At 40.0% G+C, this 2,180-nt stretch overlaps 1 protein-coding gene across 1 annotated transcript in view; it reads right to left on the bottom strand.

Moving 5' to 3' along the window:
* COL14A1 (collagen type XIV alpha 1 chain) overlaps positions 1–2,180 on the bottom strand; it is a 213,161-nt gene that overhangs the window by 172,326 nt on the left and 38,655 nt on the right. The window contains exon 6 of the mRNA XM_023530986.1: positions 1,881–1,900. Within this exon, the coding sequence (XP_023386754.1) occupies positions 1,881–1,900 (20 nt within the window). The remainder of the gene's footprint in view (positions 1–1,880; positions 1,901–2,180) is intronic.

The following is a 2,180-nucleotide window of genomic DNA, read 5'->3' as shown; positions in this document are numbered from 1 at the left end:
CGGCAACTTTTATATTAATTTCTTGAAGGAAGGGACCCCAGAGTATCTGAAGAGTGCACATTTGAATACCTAATCTGAATGTGGTGCAGGCCCATGGTTATGAATTCTTGAAGAGACTTTTTTCCCCACTCAGGGCGCAGGCATGGACTAAGGGGCTGCCTTGAATTCTCCCTGTGCTGATGAAACAAGAAACTTTAATCCAGCCGAGTGTCGCTGCTGGCACACCACATCAACTGTGTAGGTAATAGTAATTATAACAATAAAGGAGGAAGAGGAGGAGGAGAAATCCTTACAGAGCATACTCTATGGGCGAGGCATCTATCTAAACCCTTTAATGCACGAATTCCAGTCCACAACCTAACCCCAATGTCCAGTTTATGACTGGACCCAATCCCTTCCCTCTCGGGATGTAGCCAGCATTAACCTACAAAACCCACCCACTCCCCTGTGCTTCAGCTGATCTTTTGACTCCCGCCTTCCCAAAATTAAAATCCCCTTCTCCAAGAGAAGGCGCAGGGAACAAGTATTAAGTCCATGCTAGACTATGTAAGTTTCATGAGGGTAGAATCCTGCCCAGGATGATCACTGGGAACTGTACGCAGAGAAAGAATCACCAAACCTCCTCTATGAATTTATTGTTAAATCAATAACATATAAAAATTGTTCTGTGGTTAACTCATACAAACTATACATTGTAATTTTAATAGCAAATACTTGTGTAGCACTTACGATGTTCCATGCACTCCATAGATATTCACTTATTTAACCTTCATAACTAGCTTTTGGGAGTTCTCATGTTTCAGGTAAAAAAAAAAAAAATCAGAATTGGGAGTGTCAAAAGTAGAATCTTTTGAAGGCTTGTATATGAGAGTACATCCTATTTTCTTATTGGAAATACTAAAATAGACCAGCTGTCCTCAGAAAAACAATGAATTACTCAGTCCATCAAGTGATTCTGTTCCAACATATTCAAAAGCAAAGATCAGAAAACATTTTCTGAAAAGGGCAAGACAGAAAATATACGGTATCTGTTGCATCTGCTCAACTCTGCTATTGTGAAAAGTAGCTCTAAACAAAACGAAAAGGAATGAGTGTAGCAGCTGTATTTCAAGAAAACATTATTTAAGAAAACGAACAGAGGACTGGACTTGGCCTGTGGACCACAGTTTGCCAATTCCTTGAAAGAAGAACATAAGCTCGTCTCATTTTTTTCCCCTGGAAAATCAGAACATTGAGACCCTCTCCTTATCGTCTCATTGTAGAAAATTTAAATAAGTAAATAAATATTCCATTTTAAAAAAAAAGAGGGTCAGAGACCTTAATTGAAAAACCACCAAGAGGGGGATAAAAAAGAATCCTATGCTACTTTTCTTATCTGTCTCAATCTTTTTCTATCAGATTCTGCATTCTTGTGCAAAACACCAAAAATAAATGGAGAAAGCTGTTTGGACAACAAGAGAGAATATCCATTGATGCAAATAAGCCACTATTATGCTCAAAGGCAAATACCATTTTTGTTTGGGAGTTTGTTTTAGATTATTGAAGAAACATGCACAGTAGATTGAAAACAAGTAACTATTTAACTGCACAGCAACTTCTATTAAGGATCTTAGCCCTTTGCCTTTAAACTAACATTCTAAAATATGTGAAATATGCCTGATTGTAAGCTACCATTAATATAGACTCTTGTGCCAAACATTGCAGACTGCAGGAAAAACAAAGAGCAGCATAGTGGAGTGTGAATCATGGGACTACCACATCTTGGAAGAGGTGCTGTAAGGCTGGGGTAGGGAAGGCCTTTTTGTCTCCACCTCAACCTCCTGGGAACCCTAACTCTGGCCTGGAGCGTCGCCATTGCTCATAACTTACTTTCTTTAGACAATCTCCCACAATGCCAGTGCTCTCGTCTTCACTGCCCCTGCACACATCTCATGGGAGCCCTCACCTAAAAGAAAAAGCCACCTTTTTGCCAAAAACCTCCTGAAAGTTTTTGCCTTAGCTGAGGTCCTGGTCACTGCAATAAACACCTTGAAACAGCCCCCACCTAACAGTGGGCTCAGGGAAGTCCCGCTCCATAAACAAGTGTTCAATGAATAAAGCAAATGAATTGCTGAATGGATGGTCCTCCTCCAGGTGTTCGTTAGTACTTATCAGAACATATGTCAACATTATTCTCACCT

This window comes from Pteropus vampyrus, unplaced genomic scaffold, assembly GCF_000151845.1.
Source record: "Pteropus vampyrus isolate Shadow unplaced genomic scaffold, Pvam_2.0 Scaffold59, whole genome shotgun sequence".
Classification (NCBI taxonomy): domain Eukaryota; kingdom Metazoa; phylum Chordata; class Mammalia; order Chiroptera; family Pteropodidae; genus Pteropus; species Pteropus vampyrus.
Note: the sequence above shows the minus strand (reverse complement) of the source record. Positions and strands in the feature narration are given on the sequence as shown.